Genomic DNA, 13,476 nt, shown 5'->3' on the forward strand with positions numbered 1-13,476 from the left:
ACCCTGCGAAGGACACTAATTTCAGCCATTTGTATTTGCGATCTTGTCCTTTCGGTCATTACCCAGATCTCATGACCATAGTTGAGGGTGGGAACAAAGATCGGTAAATCGAGAGCTTTGTCCCACGACTCAGCTCCCTCTTTACCATGACATTCCGATACAGTGGCTGCATCACTGCCAACGCTGCACCGATCTGTCTATTGATCTCACGCTCTATCCGTCTCTCACTCGTCAACAAGACCCCAAGATACTTGAACTCTTCCATTTGAGACATTGACTCTCAACCAACCTGAAGAGGGGAGTCCACCTTTCTCCAGTGGAGAACCATGGCCTCAAATTAGGAGGTTCTGATCCTCATCCCAGCTTTATCACACTCAGCTGCAAACCGCCCCAGTGCACGTCGGAAGTCCTGGTTTGATGAGGCCAAAATGACAACATCATCTACAACCCGTAGACGACGATATCCTGAGGTACCGTTCCCAAACCGGACAACCTCCGGTTCCTGGTTGCGCCTAGAAATTCTGTCCATAAATGTAATGAACATTACAAGTGACAAAGGGCAGCCCTGGCAGAGACCAACATGCACCGGGAACAGCTCTGACTTACTGCCGGCAATGCGATCCAAGCTCCTGCTGTGGTCATACAGAGAGCGTAAAGCTCTTAACAGAGGGCCCAAGAACCCATACTTCTGGAGCACCCCCCACAAGACACCACGAGGGACACGGTCATAAGCCTTCTCCAGATCCACAAAACACATGTGGACTGTTTGAGGGAACACCCACGGAACCTCGAGCACCAAATGAAGGGTATGGAGTTGGTCTATTGTGCCACTACCAGGACAGTTTGTAACCAATTACTCTATAATGTAATTGAGTTTTAACCTGGTTTAGAGCTCATCATAGCACAGAAACAGCTTTGAGTCACTAATGATATTCTAACGGCCTCAGATAATGGACTTGTATCTGTACTTGTCCGGTTAAATCTCAGTGCTGCATTTAATACAGTTATGCATTTAATGCATATTATTCTTTTAGAAAGACTTCAATATTTTGTAGGAATTGAAGGAACTGCACAAGGGTGGTTTGCATCTTATTCATCTGACAGATTTCAGTTTATTCCAGTTGATGATAACTTTTCTTCATTTTCCAGGGCTACCTATGGAGTACCACAGGGATCAGTGCTGGGACAAATTCCCTTTACTATATACAATATATGCTCCCAATCGGTTGAATGATTAGACAGTATGGGATAACTTTGCACTGTTATGCTGATGATACTCATCTTACTATAAAAACAGATGAAATTAAGCCATAACATAGACTACAGGTATGTCTTGAAGACATAAAAACCTGGATGACTTTTAACTTTTTAATTCTTCATGTAGACAAAACAGAAGTTGTTGTTTTTGGTCAGGGTCTGTGCAAAAGAAGATGAATCACTTCATTTGGAGGGTGTTAAATTGATCTAAGATATTAAAGTAAAAAATCTTGGTGTTATTTTTGATCAGAACCCGTCATTTAAATCCCTTATCAAAGAGATTTTTACAATTTCCTGCTCCTGCTCACCTCTGGAATAATGCAAATATTAGAAAAATCCTGCCCAGGGGTGATGCTGAGAAACTAGACCATGCATTTGTTACTTATAAGCTGGACTATTGTAATTCTGTACTATCAAAAAGTCCACACACGTTAATCCTGCATCCAGTATTCTATTTAAAATCATAAAGAGAGATCATATTACTTCTATCATCGTTTATCTGCCCGTTAAATCTAGAATGTAATTTAAAATTCTCCTTCTCACAAAAGCCTTAAATAGCCAAGCTGCATCTTATATCAGAGATATGATTGTTCCTTATCATCCTAACAGAGCACGTCTCTCTCAATCTGCAGGTTTATTAGTGGTTCCTAGAATTTCTAAAAGTAGAATGGGAAATCGTCCAGAAGAATCAACCAGAAGAAATCGTTGTGGTTTCTTCTGGTCTTTTCCGGTATGGATGTGAAAGATGAGTTGTGCTGCTGCACCCAACACCTTTTGTTTATAAATATTGGAGCTTGGTCTATTTCTCAATTTGGTCTTGTTTTTCTTTTACTGTGCCTAGCTGTATGTGCTCATTTTCATCCTCTGACAAGGGAGCTGGCTCGGACCTTGTCTACTTGGCTGTGTGTTTCCTTGATGAGGCCGCCTGTACACCAACAGCTGCACCTCCAGTCATTAGTCTGTCAAGCTCCTGAAGTTCGCGGACGACACCACTCTCATCGGACTGATCTCCGATGGTGACGAGTCCGCCTACAGGTGGGAGGCTGACCATCTGGTGACCTGGTGCAGGAAGAACAACCTGGAGCTCAACGCTCTAAAAACAGTGGAGTTGGTTGTGGACTTCAGAAAGTGCGCAGCCCCAGCTACCCCCATCACCCTCTGTGACTCCACCATTGACACTGTGGAGTCTTTCCGCTTCCTGGGAACCATCATCTCCCAGGACCTAAAGTGGGAGCTGAACATCGACTCCCTCACCAAAAAAGCCCAGCAGAGGATGTACTTCCTGCGGCAGCTGAAGAAATTCAACCTGCCCAGGACAATGATGGTGCAGTTCTACTCCTCCATCATTAAGTCCATCCTCACTTCCTCCATCACCATCTCGTACGCTGGTGCCACCGCTAAGGACAAGAGCAGACTGCAGCGTGTCATCCGGTCTGCAGAGAAGGTGATTGGCTGCAACCTCCCATCTCTCCAGGAGCTGCACGCCTCCAGGACTCTGAGACGTGCAGGGAAGATCGTGGCCGATCCCTCACACCCCAGTCACAGACTATTTCAGACACTTCCCTCTGGCAGGAGGCTGCGGTCCATCAGAACCAGAACCTCCCGTCACAAAAACAGTTTTTTCCCATCTGCAACCGGCCTTATCAACAAGGCCAAGAGCCGCCTGTGACACTGGACAATGTTTCTCTCCCCCATTCAGGATTTCTGCGTTACATTAACGCACAGTCTACTGTTTGTATATAGCTTCTATATTCTATCTTATTTTGTTTTTTGTCTGCACCAACAACACCAAGTCAAATTCCTTGTAAGTGCAAACCTACTTGGCAATAAACTTGATTCTGATTCTGATTCTGGAGCTGGTTGACAGTTGCCCTTTCTATCTCTTCTTCTTTCTGTATGTCTGCCTCTGTCTTCATGAACCCCATTCGGCCTCGGCAGATGGTGTTGACACTGAGTCTGGTTCTACTTGAGGTTTCTTCCTGTTAAAGGAAGTTTTCTTCTCTACTGTCGCTACATGCATGGCCCATGCAATCAGCTGGTTTTCCTAAGATCGAAAGCTTTGAACCAATCTGACTGTTATGATCTGGTTTAATTTCCTTAAGAGTGACGTATTATGAAATGATGCTGTATAAATAAACTGAATTGAATTGAGTACTTTTAGCTTTAGCAATTTATCATCACTCTTTATGGATCACTTTGTGCTCCATTGTCAAATAAAATCCCAATATCTTGATGTTATGGTTGTTTCTTCACAAAATATCAACAGGCTTCAAATTGCTTTGCAAGACACTGTAAGCCAAGTATGCAAACTTTGAGGAAAATACCTTCAGCTGTAAATCAGCATCAGAGTCTTGGTAAATCCTTCTTGCCAGACCGCTGTTCTGGAGTGACATTTTCTCCAAGAATTCAAAGTTGACATCAAACCCAAAACCAAGACAATAGAGAGGAAACTTCCCTGCAATTGCTTGCTTTACATTGGATTGTATACGTTGAGGATTTGTCACACCTGAAACAACACAATACATGGGTATTTTTGTTATTAGATCACAACCAAACAAGAGGAGTAATGTAAAATACATAGTTCAAGAACAGCATTTTTAAAAAGAATATGGCATTTTTCACTTTTTTTCCCAAAGCATTTTATGCTGGAGTGATTAGCATGGGCCATATACTCTAGTAATTCACTATGACAAATTGTAAAATAACAGTTAATACTGCAACAGAGCACAAAATAACTGCTCAGATGTAGGGGAATAAATTAATAAATGTGGATGGGTGGAAGCACACACATTGCACACATTCAAAAAGATCAACACCACATCAGTTAATGTGTTGACTTTGATTAGTCATGACAGAACTAAGAATTAAGGACGCACTTAATTAAAGTTTATGAAAACAAGAAAACACCACTGAATTTGCTAACTCTGTACTGTAACTTTCTAAGAGTTTCAAAATTCAATGCAAGTGCAATTCAAACATACTTTATTAATCACAAAGGGAAATTAATTAAATCACAGGATACCTAAGATCAAGGGCGAGTATGTAATTATGGAATTACACAACTTACTATCAAACATAGTAAGTATATCAAAAATCAAATACTGTATAGCACCATTCATTTCCTTTTCTGGAATGATCTATTTTACGGCTCTGTGCGTTTCTGTGTTCTTTAACCTGAGGTTGGGTCTCCATCTGTGAGTAGAATAAGAATGGAGGCTGAACCTTCTCTGGGGTGTGCATTCAGCATGCGAGCTCCTTCCAAAATTGCTCCGTTAATGTCGGTAGCTAAAAAAAGAATAGCTGTTACACTACAATCCTTCTGATAGATGTTAAGATTACATTTCAGAGAGTCCTCTTACCTCCTCTATCTACAATATTACGTGCAAATTCTTTGGCTAAGTGCAAATTTTCACTTGTGGCTTGAACAAGTTCTCGTTTCCAGTGAAATATTTCACTGTCAAAAGTGATAAGACCAAAGAAGTCATTTTCTGCCAGGTCATTCAAAATATGCAGTAAAGCTGTTCGGGTCTGCACAGAAAGAAATTGATAGAAATTAGGGAATAACATATAAGAGTTTATGTTTTATTTTTTCTTGAATTGATCACCTGAAGCATGAATACAAAGAATGTTACTTAGAATTACTCTACCTGTTCCATCTTCTTGCCGTTCATTGAGCCACTTTGATCAATAACAAATACAACGTTCTTTGGTATTCTGGTAAGATTAGATGGAGCAAAGTGATGGACAAAGTAACCATCCGAAGTCAACTAGAATAAAGTAGAATTAAACAGCACTTGTTAAAAAAGATCATTAACAAGGATATTTGTATGATTGTGAAAAAATTATTATCTCATAGCACAATCCTATTGAAAGCTCTAAATTTGGATTATTTTACCTTGATGTCTCCAAGTCCTGTGTCTCGTTTAACATCATAAACAATGACCAGATCTCCATTCATACCATCCTCACCACAATATTCACAGGATTTTTGTTGGTCTTCAGTTGGATAAAAATGCACCCAAGCCTACAAACCAAATAACTTAGTTAATGTAATCCTTTTTTCTACTTCTTTTATTAGTGGCTCAAATACATTGGATTTGCCTAGTCTAAACATTAGTGGTAAAATGTCAGATGATGTGAAAAAAATAAGGACATAATGATTCATGTAAAGCCTTTTCCTATACTTTAAATGTTATGTTCCATGTAGAACATAACCTATAACAACCACATTTTATAACCACATTTTCCTGTGCATCCATCAGAGTTGCAATTGGGCTGTTGTCAGCCTTCTGACCAATTTCCATCTTTCTGTTTAGGTTTTGTTAATTTTTTTTGTCTGGTATTTTCAGCGTTGCAGGGTTATTCATTTGGGTAAAGATAATAAACTGAAGATGTTATAGTACAAGAATAGGTTGTACCTGTTCATCTGTCTGTGTTTTGGTGATGGCATTAGCCAGGGCTTTGGTGCTCAGTCCTCCTTTCACATCAACGAAACTGATTCCAGCTTTCTCATAGATGTAAACGTCAAGCTTATCAACAAGAAAAGACATTACATTTATAACTGAAGCTTCTTCTAACAAATAAGTTTTCTCAATAGTTATGTACCTTGAAGTCTTTGACAGGCTTCATAGGTCGAGCATGGACCTGCATCTCATATATGCCATGTGTGCGTTTCAGCAGTTCCTCATAGGTGAGCTCAAAGGTCACCTTTTTGTGGGCTGCCACATTTACTGAAGTTTTAAATTCCTCCATCGTTCTCCCTACAGAGCTGCAAAGCAAATTGTAGTGTTTGCATGAAATATGCCAATTTACAGTGACACAGTAAAATGTTTTAAGCATGGACATAAAAAAAATTGAAATGGTATGAGAGCTGTACAAAACGAAATATCGTTTGTATACACTCTATGTATACAAAATTACAATAAAAGTTGTCTAAGTCTAAGGACATATAGCAATAGACAAAGTAAGATCTAAAAAGAACACTCCTCTACAAATAACTGAAATGAAATCCATCAGTTCATATACCTGACAATCCCAGCACTTTGGCCACGGGACACAGCATCAGTGTACTGCTGCTGAGCCTGCTCCTTAGTTTTCACAATTCCATCATACACCTGACCATCAATAAACCTGCAAAGTTAAAAAATAAATAAATTATTCAAGTACGATGAAGTCTAAGGCTCAGTCTGAATACCTCAAATTAGTAAGGACACTAAAGCCACAGCGGAAATGTGCCAATGGTTTAAATAGTGCTCTCCAAATAGGGTTGGCAGTAAAGAAAGAACTAGGACCAGCAAGTTTCAGTGACCATTTAGTTCGCATAGGAACCTCCTCCCCTTTTTAACCACTAGTGGGAACAATATGTTTTCTGTATTATTTTAAGTTGTACTCTGTGTGACTCGTACCAATGCACACACCTTTATATGGTTTCATGTTTTTATAACAGAGGGCTTCACCCATTATGACATTGAGGGTTGTCCATATTCAGCACAGCAGTCTGAAACTCCTCTCCTACTCTGCATAGTGTTATTAAGGTTGACCGATTGAAAAATGAAGAGATAGTAGGGACTAGGGAGGTTGGAGCTAAAATTTGAGGAATTCACATGGAGCTAACATTATATTTTAATTTCCTTCTTATATAATTTGAATAATATTGGATAAGACATTACATATAGATTGTAAGAAACTTCTAACCATTTTTATTTGTCGTACTAAAGAAAAAGAAACTGTTTCGTAAAAGAAACAAATATGTTAGCTAGATGGTTTAACAAAGCATCGTCAATGAGCATTGTAAAAAAACAAAAACAAAAAAAAAACAGACGGATGAATTAATCAAATTCTTAAATATGTCTCTTTATATAAAATATAAAGTAAAAAAAAAATAACAAACCCTATTAATAAAATGAAGAAAAGCACCTGATTTCATATGGGTTTATAATTATATGTTTAAAGCATCATGTCAAACATTTTAAATTAGAAATTTAAGAACTTAAAGTTTAAATTTACAGTATGTCATTAGTAGGAGGATAGAAAAACATGTTAAATAGTTTATTTTCAATACCAAACATTTTATATTAATGTGTGTTACATACATTCTGAATTTACTGATGAAGGCATTCTTGGGAATCTGGACATGAAATTCAATTTCCTTTGATTCATCCTTTCGATTGGCCACACGACTTGTGATGACGGTGGTGGCAAATCGACTGGTCACAGTAGAGTTGATGTGAAAGCTGTAAATGTCCCAGTCATCCTGTTTAAACAGAGAAATCAAGATTATATACGAGATCTGAGATACATATTCATGATAAAAAGAAAATCCAAACTTAGAAAATAAAATTTTTGTAGAGGGAGCATTTATTGATGTTGTTGCAAATATACCTGCTTTGATTATTCTTTGTCCAATACTTATAACAAATGTAAATAAATACTAAAATAATACCCTTAATTGTAAAAAAAAACAAACTAAAAAAATAACTACAGTTATTAAAAAAATCTCTTTTAGTGCTTTAAATAATGTCCACTTGTAAGGCTCAGGTATTTACTTGTTAATGATTTAGATTTACTTATAATCTCTATCATCTTTTTTATTATGATAACGTAAAATAATTTGTAATGTTCCCTTTATCTTATATTTTAATCTAAAACAAAAAAAATAATCCCAATAATATTGCCAATAGATATATTTGTATCAGCAGATATGATAACCTTTTCACTTTATTTTAGGAAAAGCAAGGCAAGTATATTTGTATAGCACATTTTATTACATAGGCATTTCAAAGTGCTGTACATGAATTAGATAATACAATAAAAGAAAATTAAAAGCAGGCTAACATGAAATAAAGATAAAAAGGGGGTCATGACATTGAGCTAATGTGTGCTCTGCCCCCCACACACATACACCCACACCTGTTTGGAAAGTCATTGACAGGCCACAATCCTGACAATTACTTTCATGCGTTATGGCTATGTACACCTGTTCAGAGGTTCTGGGTTCAGATATGTAAGGAGCTTGTAAAATCTCACCTTCCACATCAGTTTGTTTGCTTGATAACTATGAGGAGAGCTCTTCGGAAAAAAAAAAAATTGCATGGTTTTCACTGCCATGTGTATCGCAAAGAAAACTATTCTTGTGAATTGGAAAAGTGAAAAAAAATCTTAGTATCAATCAGTATAGAGATCTTTTGTTGGATCATATTACTCTTGAGACAGCATCTGCAACTGCATCAGATCAATCTCTCTGGGCTCCTTTGATCGGCTCCATCAATTAGATGTTCGTCTGTTACTGTTAAAAGCCTTCAGCTGATCCAAAATGCTGCAGCCAGAGTTCTGATGAAAATTGAAAAGAGAGATCATATCTCTCCTATCCTGGCTTCTCTTCAAATCTTCTGTTCTCCTGTTAAAACCAGAATAGAATTTAAAATCCTCCTTCTCACATATAAAGCCTTAAATGGCCAAGCTCCATCTTATATCAGAGATATGATTGTTCCTTATGTTCCTAACAGAGCACTTGGCTATCAATCTGCAGGTTTACTAGTGGTTCCTAGAATTTCTAAAAATAGAATGGGAGGCAGATCTTTTAGTTATCAGGCTCTTCTCCTGTGGAACCAACTACCAGTTTTGGTAGTTGGTTCCACAGGAACTACTACTACTTTTAAGACTAGGCTTAAAACTTTCCTTTTTGATAAAGCTTATAGTTAAAGAGGCTCAGGTTATCCTGAGCTATCTCTATAGTTATGCTGGTATAGGTTTAGACTTCTGGAGGACATAGGGACCCCCATTTCATCATTCTGCTTCATTCTCTCTCTATTCACCTATTCTGCAGAATCTGTTAGTTCAATCTCTAACGTTATGCTCTCTCTGCATTTTCTCATGGTAGCTTTGCCTCTTCTGTTCCTGTTTGGCTGTGACACCACTTTGGAGAGAAATATCAGCTGTGCTGCTTCCATTAACACCCTTGTTTATAGATGCTGGAGATCGGCCTGTTTTTCAGTGTAGTCCTGTTTCTCTGTCCGTGACTGGGTGGATGTGCCCTCTTCATCCTGTGACATGGGAGCTAGCTCAGAGCTCGTCTGCCTGGCTGTGTGTTTCCTGGGTGGGGACGCCTTTTACAGCTGCTTTTTTTGTCTCTGCTTCTGTCACCTTGAACCCCAGTTGGCCTCCAGCAGAATCACACTGAGCTTGATTCTGCTGGAGGTTTCTTCCTGTTAAAAGGTAGTTTTTCCTCTCCACTGTCGCTACAACCATGCTTAGTGTGAGGGACAGTATTTGAGTCAATGAGTCAATGCAATCATCTGGTTTTCCTTAGATAGAAAACTTTGAATCAATTTGACTGTATGATCTGGTTGTACTGTAAAGTGCCTTGAGATGACTTGTGTTGTGAATTGGCGCTATATAAATAAACTTAATTGAATTGAATTAGAGGGGGTGGGGGGCTCTGAGTGGGGTGCCTGGTGGGTCTGGGCCCGTGGTCTGTGACCCCACTTGGGCCAGGGGTGGTGGTACTTGGGAGGTCTGTATTGGCTGCACACGGGGCTCTTGGGGGATACTGTGCTGACAGATGTGGGTTACTGGCCTGGTAGCTTTGCTTCGCTGGGTGGGCCTGGGGTATGTCCAGGGATTTGGGGTTCCTATGGTGTGTCCCCCTTGGGTGGGTGTCCTGGTGAGGTGTTGGGGGATCAGGTTCTGTGGGGGGTACTGCATGGGTTTTGGGCAGGTGCAAGCCTAGCTCTGACCCTACCAGTGCCTCTGGTGCACTGGGGGATCCTGGGCCTGTTGAGCTTGTAGGGGGAAATGGAAATTAATGACTGATGCTTTCCCCTTCAAGGGGTTTGCACTCTGCTAGTGGGGGGAGGGGAGGAAGGGGGAGTTGGGACAAACCCAGCCTGGGTTTCTTTGTCGTATGTGTGTTGTGAGCGGTTTGAATGGTAGTTTTGGGGTGAGATTACATGCTCAGATGGGGAGAGGGGTTGTGGAGATGTTGATGTTTCGAGGGCTCCATGTCTGGCTTGCTATCTTGGTTCCAGTCTATTTCTTCTCCTGGTGTGGGTTCCATCCGGGGAGCATGGTACAGGCAGGATGGTTATCCAAGGAGGTTAGATTTTATATTTTGATTTTTTGGGTTTGTTGGCGGAGAGGGGGAGTATGTTGGTCCTGGTAAGTGGTTGGCTCACGGGCCCTGCCACCTGTCCCTGGCCCTAGGTGGTGCAGCTTACGGGGCCCCCCTCCCGGATTGGTTTTTGGAGGACGGAGGTGCCTATTGGGGTCAGTAGTGCAAGAGAGCTTCAAACTCACAGACTGTACAGAGGCATCAGTCCTCGATGCAGTTATGCTTTTAGGATCTCTCCAACCTGTCCTTTCCCTCTGACTCAACCCCCTTTTTCTGTCAGCTGAAAGTCAAATGAAGGTCACTGGTGCCAAAAACAGTTTTTAAGAATTTGTGGCAACTGATTTTTATGCAAAGTTTACATAAAAAGGTAACTGGAACATAATAGGAGTGATGCTCTATTTCTCCATCTTATTCAATTCAATTTATCTTTATTGTCATTGTCACAAGAACAACGAAATTTTAAAAAAGTGCCATCGATCGATCAGTGCATATGCTTAAAAAACAAAAACAAAAATCACTGTCACCACCATTTACACATAATATAAGAAATAAATATTCCCATCAGTGATTATCAAAAAGCCCATAATATTAAGTATAATTGGGGTACCAAAAACAGGAATAGTGACTGCATATTTCCAAGTATATTCTTGGTACAAAAAAGGGTACCCAAGAAAATGACAAATACACAACTTTAAACATTCTGAAGGAATGGAAGTCGGAGAAAATGGAAGCATAAGCTATTCATGAAATTTCAGAAATACAATAAAGTTATTTTTGCATCAGACTTTACCTTGTCTGGTAGAGCAGCAGCCAGAACCAGGAAAAGACATAAGAGGTAGAGTTCTCGTTTTCTCCTCATTATACCTCCTGACAGATTCAAGAAAAGGCAGCAGAAATGTCTGATTCCACCAAAGTCAACTTTTGCTGCTACTAATATGAATTCATTGTTGTTACTATTAGTCTCCACCTCCAGATCTCCTATTTTCATTAGAAAAACATTTATGACAGAAACTCCACCCCTTCCAGTCATCACGAACCCACACAAACTGCCCCAGGCTGAGTTGTTTTTTTAACCTTTACTATTTACACTGAATGTCCAGCTTGTGTACTTTTTTCAGGACTTTGACAGCAAACCCTTTCATGCAGACCAAGGAACATGTTTAAACATTAAAGAGAAATCAGTAGTACAGAGATAGTGTACTTATATGAGTCAGATTCATTATCAGTTAAACAACAATTTGTTAAAAAAAAAAATCTTCTTTCAAGATATTTTTTTAGGCTCTAGTGCCTTTATTTTTGAAAGCATGCACAAATTAAGTGAGTTACAAGAGCATTGGGAGACATTAAGCAAAGATCAGTAGTCCAGGACTTGATCCCGCGCCAGGTGGTATATGGGTCATGTGCTCTACCTCCACGCCCAACAATGTAATAAAATTTTAGACTGTGAATTTAAGTCCTCATCCAGGAATACATGCATTATTTTATCTTACAGTGCTATCAGTACAATTTTATAATAGAAGGTGGCAGAGACCAGGAGACAGAGGTGAATCTTGTAGATTTAATGAAAACTTAGGCTTACATCCAAAAATACATAATACTAAGTACCAAAAAAAGAGAAAGCATCGGCAACTCATGTGGGAAGCCAGGGACGAGGAAGGAACTACAAACTCAATGACAAGGAACTAGCACTGAGCGACTGCAGAGGTGGAGTACAAGTATCAAGCACAACACAGAGTAACTAAAGACTGCTTGAATATAATGGAAAATAAACCAAAGATCAAAATCAGAACAACTGATAACTGAAAACTAAAAGCTCCCAAAAGGGGTAGAACAATCACATAAATAGGATAAATTAATATATGAAATAAGAGTAAAGAAACAATGGTTAGTTTAAGGAAGATTTTTCAAATGTTTCAAAATGAATAAAGAATAAAGTTGTTCATCTTTACCACATTCTTTTCTCATCAACATACCTTTGCTTTTTTTCTCAACATACTTTTCTTTAATTAATTTAGCTTTTTTTCTGCAATTAAATTTAAGGTTAGGTTTTTAAACTTTTAATTTCACCTTTTTTATGCCCTACTTAAAAAGGTGGAGTGGAATGATCAGGCTGCTTTTGCTCAGCTTTTTGGTAAGCCTCCTCCACCTCGACCACAATTACTCACATCACCTGCAGCTTCTGCCTGTTCTACCTCTCCTCCATCAGTTCCATCCACTGCTCTGGACTGGACTCCACTCCCTCCTCACCCTCTGCAGTGTCAACTATTCAGACCTTTAAGTGAGGAGAAAGGCCACAGCTCCCTTTCCAGTGGGTCAGCCTGATGCCTGCAATGGTTTACCTCCATTCCAGCTTAGTTTCCTTTGTAGTCTCAGCTGCCTCCTTCATGATTCCCAGTTCTGACCGCCTCTCAGTGCGTTAAAACAATCATTTGGCCCCAGATCATCTCAAATATTTTGTTCACATTCCCCATGAGTTAGAGTATCTGAGTTTTTTGAGTTTTTTATGGTGAGAAAGAGGTTTTCCCTTCTCTTCCACCATCTCCAGTTCCCGAGCCAGAACCCCTTCCGGGCTGTTTCTTGAGCCTGAGCCAATTTGCGGGCCGTTTCCCAAGCCGGAGCCCCTTCGTGGGCCATTTCCCAAGCAGGAACCCATTAGCGTGCCAGAGCCCATTAGAGGGCCAGTCCCCGAGCCGGAGGAGCCCATTAGCAGGCCAATCCCTGAGCCGGAGGAGCCCGTTAGCGGGCCAGCCCTCCCTTCTCACTTCCCTCCCCTCAGTTTCCTAGCCACTCAGCCTACTCCACCCAGTCCTAGCTCCTCAGTCAGACCCTGTTAGCACCTCCATTCCCCAGTCAGAACCTGTTAGCGTCTCCATTCCCCAGTCAGACCCTGCTAGCATCTGCACCCCCGAGTCAGACCCTGTTATTGTCTCCACTCCCCAGTAAGATCCTCTTAATGAGCAAGCTCTGTGCCTTCCAGAGGTGCTCCACAACCAAGGACCCTCAGCGAGTGCTTCACGCCTCCAAGCCCCGTCAGTGGCCCGTCAGCTCCACGCCTCTTCAAGGGGCCCAAGCTATGTCCATAAAATTAACTTGGTGGTTGAATTGTGGAG

At 40.2% G+C, this 13,476-nt stretch overlaps 1 protein-coding gene across 4 annotated transcripts in view; it reads right to left on the reverse strand.

The window, feature by feature from the left end:
- Positions 1-11,353, reverse strand: part of LOC119779993 (inter-alpha-trypsin inhibitor heavy chain H3-like) — a 31,197-nt gene extending 19,844 nt beyond the window's left edge. For 2 of the 4 annotated variants that reach the window (XM_038279880.1, XM_038279879.1), the window contains exons 1-10: positions 11,157-11,352; positions 7,350-7,510; positions 6,283-6,387; positions 5,863-6,025; positions 5,676-5,786; positions 5,153-5,281; positions 4,905-5,024; positions 4,617-4,785; positions 4,432-4,542; positions 3,582-3,763 (exon numbers count right to left, since the gene is read on the reverse strand). In XM_038279880.1, coding sequence (XP_038135808.1) covers positions 3,582-3,763; positions 4,432-4,542; positions 4,617-4,785; positions 4,905-5,024; positions 5,153-5,281; positions 5,676-5,786; positions 5,863-6,025; positions 6,283-6,387; positions 7,350-7,510; positions 11,157-11,225 — 1,320 coding nt within the window. In that variant the 5' untranslated portion in view covers positions 11,226-11,352. Of the gene's footprint in view, positions 1-3,581; positions 3,764-4,431; positions 4,543-4,616; positions 4,786-4,904; positions 5,025-5,152; positions 5,282-5,675; positions 5,787-5,862; positions 6,026-6,282; positions 6,388-7,349; positions 7,511-11,156 lie in introns of all 4 variants that reach the window. The other 2 variants (XM_038279877.1, XM_038279878.1) reach the window with 2 other exon arrangements.
- Positions 11,354-13,476: the final 2,123 nt, after the last annotated feature.

The sequence above is a fragment of the Cyprinodon tularosa genome, unplaced genomic scaffold (assembly GCF_016077235.1).
Source record: "Cyprinodon tularosa strain WSP-4 unplaced genomic scaffold, ASM1607723v1 ctg154, whole genome shotgun sequence".
NCBI lineage: Eukaryota > Metazoa > Chordata > Actinopteri > Cyprinodontiformes > Cyprinodontidae > Cyprinodon > Cyprinodon tularosa.